General features: G+C 42.8%; 4 protein-coding genes across 4 annotated transcripts in view; 1 reads left to right on the top strand and 3 right to left on the bottom strand.

The window, feature by feature from the left end:
- Positions 1-101: 101 nt before the first annotated feature.
- On the bottom strand, positions 102-1,788 carry LOC144086679 (claudin-10-like). The gene is made up of 5 exons (XM_077616686.1): positions 1,538-1,788; positions 820-981; positions 656-737; positions 478-585; positions 102-413 (listed from the first exon to the last, which is right to left on the bottom strand). The coding sequence occupies exons 1-5, from the start codon at positions 1,767-1,769 to the stop codon at positions 146-148; spliced, it is 852 nt and encodes a 283-aa protein (XP_077472812.1). The 5' UTR covers positions 1,770-1,788; the 3' UTR covers positions 102-145.
- A 981-nt stretch (positions 1,789-2,769) lies between these two features.
- On the bottom strand, positions 2,770-4,887 carry LOC144086678 (claudin-10-like). Its single transcript, XM_077616685.1, has 5 exons — positions 4,625-4,887; positions 3,842-4,003; positions 3,676-3,763; positions 3,032-3,139; positions 2,770-2,976 (listed from the first exon to the last, which is right to left on the bottom strand). Exons 1-5 carry the CDS (start codon positions 4,854-4,856, stop codon positions 2,781-2,783), a joined length of 786 nt encoding a protein of 261 aa, XP_077472811.1. The 5' UTR covers positions 4,857-4,887; the 3' UTR covers positions 2,770-2,780.
- The window catches only part of LOC144086677 (ATP-binding cassette sub-family C member 4-like), a 48,324-nt gene continuing 41,886 nt past the window's right edge, over positions 3,866-10,303 (top strand). The window contains exons 1-4 of the mRNA XM_077616684.1: positions 3,866-4,010; positions 4,641-4,898; positions 6,230-6,375; positions 9,134-9,420. Coding sequence (XP_077472810.1) covers positions 9,198-9,420 — 223 coding nt within the window. The 5' untranslated portion in view covers positions 3,866-4,010; positions 4,641-4,898; positions 6,230-6,375; positions 9,134-9,197. The remainder of the gene's footprint in view (positions 4,011-4,640; positions 4,899-6,229; positions 6,376-9,133; positions 9,421-10,303) is intronic.
- Positions 5,900-7,838, bottom strand: LOC144087261 (claudin-10-like; the record flags this gene model as incomplete). Its single annotated transcript, XM_077617671.1, has 5 exons — positions 5,900-6,142; positions 6,218-6,319; positions 6,391-6,472; positions 7,200-7,361; positions 7,601-7,838. Coding segments are annotated over 5 exons (738 nt in total), but the record flags the coding sequence as incomplete, so codon positions are not given.

Here is a 10,303-nt window from a genome sequence, read left to right as displayed (position 1 = left end):
ACAACAACACTTTTGGTTTTTTTTCAGTAGCCAGGATACTTTTGATAGTTTCTTTTACAAAGTCAGTGGAAGGAAAAATCAAAATAAAAAACAATCATAAGTTAAAAAAAAGGTTTTATTTTTAGGCCATTTCGACCAGTCATACTCAAACATATGCATTTGTCGGAGATGGACTAGTGCTGCCGGTCGCTGCAGAGACGCCACTATTACTACTAGTACTAGTAGTAGTACTAGCACTACTACTGCTGTTGTTGCTGCTGGCCCCACCCCTACTTTGACTGCCCTTACTAGTCTTCCTACCAGAACGACTACTCGGCGCTTTCCCGCTCTTGCTGGCATCGGTGAGAGCCAACTTCTTCGTAGACACGGCCACGTAGGGGTCAGGGAACGCGTAGGCGGGGTCTCGTTGCTCCCTGAAATTAAAAAAAGGAATATCATTATTATTACCTCACCACATTGTTGGTAGAAACCAAATACCTTGAGCGGCAGCCTTCCCTCCCTGCGAAAATGCTGTAAATCAGACCTCCGACAAGGAGTAGCGTCGAGCCTCCCCAGCCGATAAACACGCCCACGCCGATTTCAAACCTAAAGGTCAAGTGGTGAATCATTTGAATTTAGTCAAGGCCCATTAAAAAAAAAAAAAAACGCTTCTTACTTTTGTTCTCTGTAACTGGCATCCTGGAACTCCGCTCTTATTTTGTTCCCGTAATACGAGAAAGCCGACATTGAACACAGGCCTGAAATAGAAAGAGGCGTTTTGTTTTTTCGATTGGAATTTTTCAAGTGTAATAGAAAACCCGGCGTTTGTCGCGGTCCTACCGGCAAAGAGGTAATTCATCCCCCCGGCAAAAGTCACTCTGGCTTTGGCCAACTCTGAGCCGCCAATTTTAGTACACTTCATTCCCACCATGACCAGGATGGAACCGAAGAAGGCTAGGATGATGGCGGTGATGATGAGGGCGCGGCACATGTGGATGTCCCCTGTTGTGCGGCGTGAGAAAAATGACATTCCGATGCAGAATAGTGAAAAATTAATTCAAAAAGGTGCAGTAACCCACCACTCTATTTTAAAATGAATCCTGATGGGTCCAGGATTAGGACTGCCATGATGAATTTGACCAAACAGTCAGCAAATTATGTGACAGCTCGTATAATGATAATAAATGCATTCAATTCAGTACCTATAATGATCAAAAATAAAATATGTAATTTTTTTTCAAGAAATACCAATTGAAATGAGATTACAGCCATTGCATAGTTACATCATCAACTTTACCCAGCATACCATGAGTAATTATCAGAAGAATACATCGAATATAATCCTAAATAATGTGTTTATTAGTTGATTCAGCCCCAAATTAACCCGTGATTTATCGCCTATCAAAATAAATCAGCTATAGTTTGCCAATATTAGCAAAACTAAAGGCGGGTTTGAGTGTGCCTTGTAAATTAGGCCCAAATATTTGACCTGGCAACAGAGAAAAAAACTCATCAGAAATGGCATGCGTCCAAATGGCTCGCCAGCGCGTCGACTTACAGTTAAGCGCCAGCAAGGACGGGATGCCCTTACAGTCGGACACGCCGGTAGAATCGGACACGCAATCCTTCCACAAGTTGGAGAAGTAGTTGGAGGTGGTCAGGACAATACTGCCTACCTCGGACCAGGTCCAGATTTCCGTGGGCATGGTGGAGCACACTAAAATCCAACCGGAAACGCACACCACGAAGCAGCCGATCTCCATGTACATAACCACCGTCCTGTAGCCCATCGTTCTTTTACCCCAACAATTGAAAAAGAAACGCGCCGGGACCAGTTTTTTAAGGCAACCTCGCTCGCGTTAGTGTGTGTAGACCATGTTGCGTGTGCGTCACCTCCCGTGTTTGGTGAGGGTTGCTGTCATGTGTTTGTTGTGGGTAAGAAACCCAAACAGCTACCAGCTTGGTTTTAGTTTGGGATATTCACTTTTTTTTAACCTCATTTGGCCTGTCATGAAGAAAGGAGAACTCATTAAAAAGTTCTACATTGAGTGTTCCTCTATTTTTTACAGTGCTTACTGTATTTAAAATCCAAGGAAGCATCCATCCATTATTTTTTTTTAGCTTTTTTCTTCCAATATGTCATATGCTGAGTAATTTTAATGGCTGTTTTGCAAATGGAAAATTAGATGTTAGAATACTATGGTAATAAAAGTTATTCGTTGGAGGAATTGAGTTAGCTGTATTATTCTTCTAAGTCATAATCATTTGTATATTTGGACAAATGCACAAAATATGTTTTTTTTTTCCATTCTAGCTCATCCTATGAATTCTGCTTATCAGCAAGTTACTGTCAATCAAAACATCTTAAATTACAATGTTATGAAAAGGTAAGTTTTTAATCTATTATTTCATACCGAATAGCTTTGTATTATAAAGTAAGACATGTCATTCCGCCAAAAAAGTGACGTTAGTTAGAGATAAGCTTGGTTATTATTTCAGTTAAATCCTCAAATTAAAAAATAACTTGATTAAATCAATTAAAAACACTCAGTAAGATATAAAGATTCATTTAATAAAGTTTTTTTTTTACATATAATCCGGTCCATAGTTATGAGTGAATGCTAAACAAGTCTTTTATTAATAATATTTCTGTTAGATCCAAGGTGTTTGAGGGCCACGCTGTAGAAGGAAAAAAACTTTCCCACATTTCACAAACCTTTCCAAAGGAAAAGCTGTTTTCTTTTGTGTAATTCACATGAAAAAATGTTCAGAAAAAAATGTAAATTGATTGACAGACACGGTTAGACAAAAGCATCCCTTAGCGAAAGGCGTTCCGGCGTCGTGGCCGAGATTTTGGAGATTTTGGAGCTGTTTGATCTTCTCGAGCCGTAGTAGGTTCCGTACCGCCGGCTGGGTCCGTAGTAGCCGGTGTACATGCTCCGTCCTCGATAACGGGGGTCCGCGTACGTGCCCCCTCCGTAGGCGTAGATCACTCGACTGTTGGGGTTAACATGGATCAAGTCGTGCAAATGTTCCAATTGCTTCAGCGTACCTTTTGGGAAGAAGAACTCTGAAAACGGTGACTGCGTAAAAGAGAGCCCCAATCAGGATGAAGAAACTCCCAACCAATCCCAGAAATATGGGCGGGCCCAAGTCATACCTGCAATTATAAAAACAAATTAATTTGCATCTCATTTCCGTTCAATGCAAGCAAATATCTCTATTAGTAGTGGAAATGAAACATTATCAATATCAACCTAATTGACCATCATAACATTGACAGCATCATTTTGCTGGATGATGAAAAAGGTCTATTTTACATTTTTTTCCTTTTTTTTAACTTCCAAAATGACACATTTTAGAAAGAAAACACTGTACATAGATACGTTTTTTCCACCAATCGGACACCAATAATATGTGTATAATGTACAAAATGCGTTACTATCATTAGTATTCCGTAACACTTTTCCTCACAAGGCTCGCGGGGGCGCTGGAGCCTATCCCAGCCAACTTGGCAACACCCCGCATTGGTTGCCAGCCAATCACAGGGCACAATGAAAGAGTGTGGGAGGAAACCGGAACACCCGGAGAAAACCCACGCGGGCCTGGGGAGAACGTGCATACGCCACACAGCGTAGAGGGGGACGTGCTGACCACTCGTCCACATTAAAACACACCATGTAAAATTGCACCAACCGTAAGAGTCCAGGCGCTAAGTTGGGAGCAAACGCGTTCCTGGCAACCCTGTTGATGTACAAGCAGTAGGCGGCGATGTCGGAGATTCCTGCACATGTACGGAGAGGTAAATGAGAAGGAACGTTTGTTGCGAGGGGCGCCCACTTGTCGGCTTCGATTGACTCACCACCCGCGAAATGGAAGACGGCGCCAGCAAAAAGCATTTTGTCCTTTTTCTGTTGCTCTCCACCCAAGTAGGTGCACTCCATCCCCAAGAAGGACAAGATGGCCGCCAGGAAGCCCAGAGTGAGCCCGCACATCAGGAGGCCGCGGACCCCCTGGACGTACGCTTTCAGGTGAGGAGGGAAAAAAATGGCCAGAAATATCACCTTAAATCTTTTATTGTGGAGGCAAATACAGGAAAGATAAAACAGGAAATATGTAAAGGTTCAAATATTTTTTATTGAAATGAAATCTGCCTATCAACAAGTCCCCAATTTCATTGTTTCCCGTCATTCTGATTATATTTAGTTTGCATTCATGATAATATAAATGCTCCCTTAACTTATTAGCTGCCTATTTTTATATGCATATTTTTTGTCATTGTTGACAATATAAACAACAATAAATCATTAAAACAGAATAAAAACTAATGAAAGGCCGGCGATGGCGCGCGAGGGGTTAACGAGTCGGCCTCACAGTTCTGGGGTCGTGGGTTCGATCCCAGCTGGCTCCTCAGGGTGTGGAGTTTGCATTTTCTCTCCGAGCTTGCGTGGGTTTTCTTCGGGTACTCCGATGTCCTCCCATCATCCAAAAACATGTATGCTAAGCTAGCTGGTCGAAGACTTTAAATTGTAAACTAACCCTAGCTATGATTATCTGTGCTTTGTCTCCCAGGACATCAATTGCCTTCAACGCCGACGAAATGCCACGATCGAATTGGACATTTTGCAAATGAGTGCAGACTCACACGTGACGCTCCACAGGACGGGAAAGTCTCGGCAGTTGGTGACGGCGGTGGAGTCGGTGAAGCAGTCCTTCCACAAGTTGGACCAGTACCAAGCCACCTTAATGATGAAGGACCCCCCTTGGCCTCCCAGTTGCGAGATCCTCCAGAAGTCCATGGCCATGGAGCACAGCACAAAGAGCCAGCCCAGCGTGGAAATCAGGAAGCCGCTCACCTGGATCAGACGTTTTGGCATCTCCCAGGGGAAAAAGTCCGCACCAAAGTGATCAAGCCACAGGTGAGTGTTTAAAGGAGGCGTCATCTCTGTTGATGAGGGCGCCTTATCCGAGCGCCGGATCTATGTATACTGTAAACATGGAGGAGTGTGCCACCAAACCAATTTTCTTCTCACAATGGTGGTCCTGATTTGTGATCATGTGATGGGATCCAAGGGAAAATTTCATGCACTCATTTCAATAGTATTCAAAACATCATCATACCGTGTTTCTAGGGGTTGTAGTCAGTGTTCATTTCTTCTGGGAATAGCCCAAAACACCCTAAAATCAAATGCAAAGTCAAAAAACGTGCAGAGTGAGCCCATATCAACAGGATTTCAAGTGAAGAAAAAGTGGCCCAGAAATAGTCAATTAGTCACGTTAGAAATTGAATTTTCTCATTCATTTATCATTTATTGACATTTGATTAATTTACACATATACATATCTCAATAAAATAATGATACAATACACCAATACAAAAAAACGCAATCACGTAATTGAATTAATAATGTTGAAATGCTTTCAGAGAGAGAGCTATGATGTCACCGATTGAATTAACAGACAAATTAAACAAGCGCTATACACAAATTTTTGCCACTTTTCTTTTTCCTACAAACTATTTTAAATATCAAAATATTGTACAAAAATAGCATTTCCACAACACAGCTCTTTTGAAACAGACCATTTAAGGTACACGGTAAAATGCCAAATTTAGACTCGAAATTACCTTCAGTTTCGAATTTAAGACTCAATGAATTGCTCTAAAAACATTTCTCAAGGCATCTTTCTCTTTCCTGTTATTTTTACAAGTGCTTTGACAGTAAACGGAATTGACGACCACCGTACAGTGCTAACATACACGCACACACACCCACCCACCCACACACACACACACACACACACACACACACACACACACACACACCCACACAGACACACACACACACACACAAAGGTCACCTGTACCTCAAGGCACCATCGTCCCAACTTGTCATTGGACACAAATGCCATTTCCCCCGTGAATAGCAATCAAGAATCCACCTGGTGTTACCCGCACATGTTTCCTTGGGTGTGCCATTATCTTTGGACTCCACTTAATATTCACATCATCTACACGTAGACGTTCTTATCAAAGTTGGGGGCCCGGGAGGCGCTGCTGTACTCGGGAGGCGGCCTCTGGCCCACGGACTGGCCTCTTCCTCTTTGGTACGAGGAGATATGCGAATGCGAGGCGGCGGCGCCCCTGTAGACATAATCTGCGCGTCTGCGGGTGGACAAAAAATGTACCATCCACGAGCCACCCAAAAAAAAATAACGTCATTTCTTACGCCCATCTTACTTTTTCTTACAGTCCAGCACCGAGAAGCAGAGGACAGCGCCACCTAGAACGCAAAGGACAGAACCCGCCCAGCCGATAAAGAGCGCCGCTCCCAGCTCATACCTAAAAAAAAATGGAGGCAAAGAGAAGCACTTTCAAAGTCGAATTCATTTGAAGAGGTGAGAAATTCTTACTTTTGGGCTACAAACAAAGGGTTGAAAAATTCGGAGGTTATCCGATGTGCGTAGAGGGAACACGCTGAAAGGGAGCACAAACCTAAGAGAGGACAACAACGACAAAAAAACACAAATAATTACATTTTATCATATGTAAAGGTTCAATAACAAAAAAACTCATTGAATGTGGCCTGCACATGAAGATTCAGTTCAGCCTACATTCACTTGCACTTGGCCACTTTACCACTAGATGGAGCTGCTCACTTTAACAGTACTTCTTTAGATCAAGGGTCAAAAATGTGGAAATCAGTAACGGAAACTTAGGAATGTCAGTATTTAATACTAAAAACTGATTTGTTTTGCCATTTTTCAATGTTTCTGAATACTTTCTTAGTTTTTTTTTGTATTAAGAAAATAAGTCATGTTTAGATCTTACAATTGAGCTTATAAAAAAGATACTGAATAGAAAAGAACAAAAAATCCATAAGTACAATGTTTAAAAAAAAAAACATCCCCAGAAATAATATTTTCGCCCAATAAAATGCAACATGCTTTCATACTTGCCGTATTTTGCATCAAGCCCCCCCCAACCCCCCCACCCCCAATGCAATTTCTTTCGTTTGTTTGACATATAACTACAAATAAACTATATTCAGGTAAAAAATCTCAAAATCTGGAGCTACAGTATTTGACAGTTCATAGGCAATAGTATTTATTTATCGACTGGCGAGTCGAGCCTTATTCTCGCTCGCCACACTCGGTTAACCCGCAAATTGAAAAGCAAACTGAAAAGCAAACTGAAATGGCCCGACGACAGACATTCTTACCGCTGAGGATAAAGTTAACCCCCGCCACACAGGCGATCCTCCCTTTGGTCGTGTCGCTTCCTCCTATTTTGGTGCACTTCATTCCCACCAGCGCCAAGACGGTCCCAAAAAATCCCAGGCACACGGCGGCGATCATCAAACCCCTGCAGGCCTGGATGTAACCTACGGGAACGGAAACAATCAGCCACACATCCACGACCTTTCGACCTTTCCAATTAGTCACGAGGCGACATTCCGAGGCAAATATTAGCTCGGAGCCAACGAGCCGTGCGCCAAAGCGCCTTTGGCCTTGAAATCAATCTCCTTTATCGACTGGAAGAATCGGCCGAGCGGGACGAGACATTCGCACGTTTCCACGAAATATCGTAGAAATTAAACGAGAGGTTAAAAACTCTGCCGACCGTCCAACGCCAACATGGAGGGAAAGTCTTTGCAGTTGGACACCCCCGTCGAGTCGGTGACGCACGTCTTCCACAAATTGGACCAGTAGGTGGCCGTGGTGATGACCGTCCCATCTAGCGAGGACACCTTCCAGTAGTCCGTGGGCAAGGTGGATGAGACCATGACCCATCCCGAGGTGGCGACGGCGAAGGCCAGGATCTCCTGATACATGCTGCTCCCGACGATTCTGCCCCGTCGGCGCCGTCCCGGATTGATTAATGGTTCCCGGGCGGGTGAGAAAGGAGCCGGTTAACTTGGTTAATGTGTCGTGGACGGGACCGCCGCGGGGAGTTTGGACTTGAACTCCAAGCCAATGGGTCGGGGGGGACGTCCAAGTGCTTGGGAAAGGGAGGGCTGGCGTCGGTGGCGATGACGATAGATGTCTTTTCTTTTGGAACTGGGAAAGCTGGACGATAGTCTTCCCAGTTCGAAGGGATTGGATATGTATTGCGTTTAAGGTCGGCTCATTTTCACTAATAAATCTGACCAAATTGGAGAGGCCCAAAAAAAAAGGTTTAGCTGCTTCATTCAAAAATCATTTTCTTTTTTTTAACCATTCGTGGACTCTTTGCCCAATTTTATTTCAGGAAATCGATGCACATGGTTTTAAAAAAAATAGCCATAGGTAATGTTTGACCGACTTCCCGTCACTGATGTTAAATACGTGAACGTTGTCATGATTCATTGACAGCATGTCCTCTAAATATCTTAATCGGTTCTTGTGCTCCCACCTTACAAAAATATGCGGGACATAAAAAAAGAGGCATCTTAAAATGGACACAATATTAATAACTGTACTACAGTTTGTCCATTTCAAATCATGTCTATTAATACAAAAGCAAGCCATTAATATATAGTGTTATTTATTTGTATTTTAATCTATTTATTTTGTTTTAATTCTGACAGATATGTTTTTTCTTTTTCACAATTTATACCTAATTACTGTCTTGTAAAACATGACAGTGTGAAATAATCATTGTCCTCAAGCCTGTCTCTTTCATATTGTAAGTCTATATTCATTATTTTTAGTCATTTAGTTTTACATGACTAGGTTGAGGAGTTAAAATTTTTTGGGCGCGTCCTGTAGTTTAAAATTTGATGTGTAAGAGAAAAAAAACCTTTAAAAAATTTAACTCCAAAAGCAAATTAAAAACAGACGTCAATTCTACACAGAATGACAAAAGCGGTGTTCTAAATACAGAAAAGACAAAGCGACATAAAAAAAAACTATTTATAGGAAATAACAGTAGAAATAAGCAAAATAAAGTTAAATAGTAAAATGAACCAACTATCTACAAACATGCAAAATATTTGTACTCCTGCCTCTTAACATAAGTTTAAGATCCAAATGTATGTTGATCAAAAATTCATTTTTGACTGATTTCTCAATCTTCATGATTGTTTTGTGGTAAGCAGTGGTGTAAGAGTGTGTCATATATTTCTCCCATGGTCAAAAAAAGGTGAAAATAAATCTATATTTTGTATGAAAACAGGACGACAAGGTACCCACCATCCAGGTTCAAGATGGTATGATGCGGCCTACAGTGGAGAGCTCCGATGGCGTTCCCGGCGCAGTTATTCCACAGGCCTTGCAGCACCCACGTGGCCGTGATGACCGAGGACGCCCGGCTGGTGGCCTTCCATTCGTTGGACACGGTGGCGCCGATGGTGGCCCCCAGACCCGCCAGGCCGCCCAGGAAAGCCAGGATCTGCAAGCCGGACATTTGCTGGCTTTGGCAATTGGACGCGATCTTTTTCAGCGATCGCCCCACACGGACAGGTAAATTACACTTTGGACACGTGTTTTCGCTGAGATGATTTACAGACGGGGACGTTAGTCACGCTCGAGGATGGACGAGAGAGCCTCATGTCAAACGGTAATCCAAGTTTGGGCAAGGGGGTCGTTAAGGCATTTTAGGTGGTACCAACGCAGCTTTTTTTGGCTCTAGAAATGGCACCTATGCGTCATTTTACGGAGAAAAGTGTCACCGGTTAAATTTCCGTGAAAGTAAAGTTCACTTTCGACATTCATTTCATGACTCATTATTTCCAACTTTATTTTGACGACTTTGCCAATCCTCGCAGTTTAAATTAAATGCCTGTTGTCGTTAATGGGGAGCGGGTCGGCGAAAGAGTGGTTCTGGGGTCGTGGGTTCCATCCCAGGTGGGTCCTATCTACGTGGAGATTGCATGTTCTCCCCGGGCTTATGTGGGTTTTCTCTGGGTGCTCCGGTTTCCTCCCACATCCCCAAAACGTGCATTCTATAAATTGCCTAACCCTAGCTATGATTGGTTGTCCTTTGTCTCCTCCTGCCCTGCAATTGGCTGGCCACCGATTCAGGGTGTCCCCCATCCTGGGGCCCTTAGTTAGCTGGGATAGGCTCCAGCACCCCCCACGATCCTTGTCGTCAATGGCAGCCGATGAACTCATACAAATACATAAATATTCGCTAGAAATAAAAAAAATATTAAAACTATTTCCCGAACGGTATTATAAGTACTACCATTGACAAGTGTTTCTTAATAATGACGTCATCTAAACGTTTGGTCTTGTGCTGCGAGCCTCACTGACCCAAACTTGTTTATTTTTCGCCACACGTTTTATTTTGTAATTACGTCCCCGTTAAACTAACATCTCTGACGTCGACCTTATTTTTGTGCAC

The sequence above is a fragment of the Stigmatopora argus genome, chromosome 13 (genome assembly GCF_051989625.1).
Source record: "Stigmatopora argus isolate UIUO_Sarg chromosome 13, RoL_Sarg_1.0, whole genome shotgun sequence".
Lineage (NCBI taxonomy): Eukaryota > Metazoa > Chordata > Actinopteri > Syngnathiformes > Syngnathidae > Stigmatopora > Stigmatopora argus.
This window is presented reverse-complemented; position numbering and strand designations above follow the sequence as displayed.